At 41.1% G+C, this 2045-nt stretch overlaps 1 protein-coding gene across 1 annotated transcript; it reads right to left on the bottom strand.

The window, feature by feature from the left end:
* Window positions 1-491: 491 nt before the first annotated feature.
* Window positions 492-1607, bottom strand: LOC110466925 (acetylcholine receptor subunit alpha-1-A-like). Its single transcript, XM_021523731.1, has one exon. The coding sequence runs from the start codon at window positions 1605-1607 to the stop codon at window positions 492-494; it is 1116 nt and encodes a 371-aa protein (XP_021379406.1).
* Between the last annotated feature and the right edge of the window lie 438 nt (window positions 1608-2045).

The following is a 2045-nucleotide window of genomic DNA, read 5'->3' as shown; positions in this document are numbered from 1 at the left end:
TCAAGTTCGAGAAAAGATCATATAGACTAAAATTTGGTCCATGGAAGAAAACGGATCTCATGAGTGGATTTAAAAATAAAGGCATACGCGTGGCATATCAGATATATACATCACAGGTATCAGACGCACTTCACTTATAACAAATAGCAAGCCTGTCGAAAAGAAAACACACGTTGTTCCACATTACATATAGCAAACCTACAACAGTTGCACAAAATCAAAGCTATCATATTTCCATTAACTCAAATGATATAACACCGATCCATATGTTGTACATAAAAGATGGCTATTCCAATAATCATATTAAATAGGCCCATCCAGATGCTCCGAAATATACAATGAAGTTTGACATTCAGTTTGCAGGAAATCACTCCACTTCGCATCTAATTGGTCATTCACTAAATTCCGCATATATATTTCATGTTTAATGTTACACTTTAACAAGGTTTCCCCCTGAAGAACAAGATGAGAGTGGCTGAGTGAACACAGGATTACATGTCTTGAAATGAATGGTAAAAGACAAGGCCACTCTCAAGTATTGTCATCATGATACAGATGAAGAAATTCCACCTGTCAATCGCGTGACTCACTTTCTGCCAGGTCAGTATATGACGCCGGTCAATGTCCTCCGACACATCAGCGCGGTGTGTGATATCATCCGTCTCTGTTATGTTGCTATTCTTCTCGTCAGCCCCTGGGGACATGTTTTCTTTTGCTGTTCTCTTTGGGACGTCTCCTATTTTGTTGCAATTACTCTTGTATGTTCGCCAAGTCACCAACATGGTTAAAAGTCGGAGATGGCAAGGTATGTCCCTGGTGTCACTTCGATGGTGGTAGTTCAGGGATAGAATAGTACACGTGCATACTATGACGTTATTGGCGAGATGCATACAGAGAATAATGCTTACAACGGGAACATCTGAGGACAATGGAGGTAACTGATCCATGACGATAGTCATGAAGATTGCCAGAGACAGAAGTACAGTGATGGAGTAGCTTGCCTTCTCCCCACACTCAGCTGGAAGGAAAAACACAAACAAATTCATACAGATCAGGAAGGCAATGGGGATGAACAGATTTAGAAGTAAAAATTCTGGTCGACGTGACAACTGTATGGATAAATCAACATACTGAGATTCGTTAACTCCAGGAATTAACCATTTCTCTGTGAGGTTCAATTCGTCCACAATCCATTGTCCGTTATCCACAAAATTATTCACATAAACATGTGACGGGGCGGAGGTCACTTCGCCCATACTGTAGCCTAGATGGCTTATCATCAGGTGACAAGTGTGAGAGTCGAATGGAAAATATTTGATAAATGGTTTGCACGTGCTCTCGAGATAGGCAGCGAAGACCAATGATGCCAAGCCTTTCGAAGAATACTGAACAAGAAGCATGTCTTTCTCTTTGCTTAGGAAGCCGAAGCTGCCGGCTGGGTTCATCAGTACCATGGGCGGAACCCACACGTCGAGGAGGGGGAGGTTTACCACTGTGATGTTGTCGTATTCTTCACTGTCCCAACGTATGTACTCATCCGTCCACTGCAGCGTGAAGAAAAGGTGTGTTCCTAAAACACTCTCCACGATATTAAACTCTTTTAACATATGGAAATATACGCTTACACGTACCAACAGCTGATCATTTTGATTTCGAAGCGGACGATTAGACTTTGTATAGTTCTGTAAAAGGTTAAGTTTTAAACGTGTTAAATTCTGATATGACTTCCCAGTTACATTTGAACATAAAAGTAACACGATGATAGCACGCAGCATTAACATGATACTGATGGGTCACCTTGTTTCTCCTCATACACTTACTGATGGGTCACCTTGTTTCTCCTCATACACTTACTGATGGGTCACCTTGTTTCTCCTCAAACACTTACTGATGGGTCACCTTGTTTCTCCTCAAACACTTACTGATGGGCCAGCACTCGTGACTGTCTCATCCAACAGATCCTATGTGACTGTATGACTATTGAAAAAAAGGTGACTTAAAACGAATATACGACTTGCTATCACTTTATTGCAATCTATTAATTT

The sequence above is a fragment of the Mizuhopecten yessoensis genome, unplaced genomic scaffold (assembly GCF_002113885.1).
Source record: "Mizuhopecten yessoensis strain PY_sf001 unplaced genomic scaffold, ASM211388v2 scaffold11149, whole genome shotgun sequence".
NCBI lineage: Eukaryota > Metazoa > Mollusca > Bivalvia > Pectinida > Pectinidae > Mizuhopecten > Mizuhopecten yessoensis.
The sequence above is the reverse complement of the archived record's forward strand: the minus strand, read 5'-3'. Positions and strand labels throughout refer to the sequence as shown.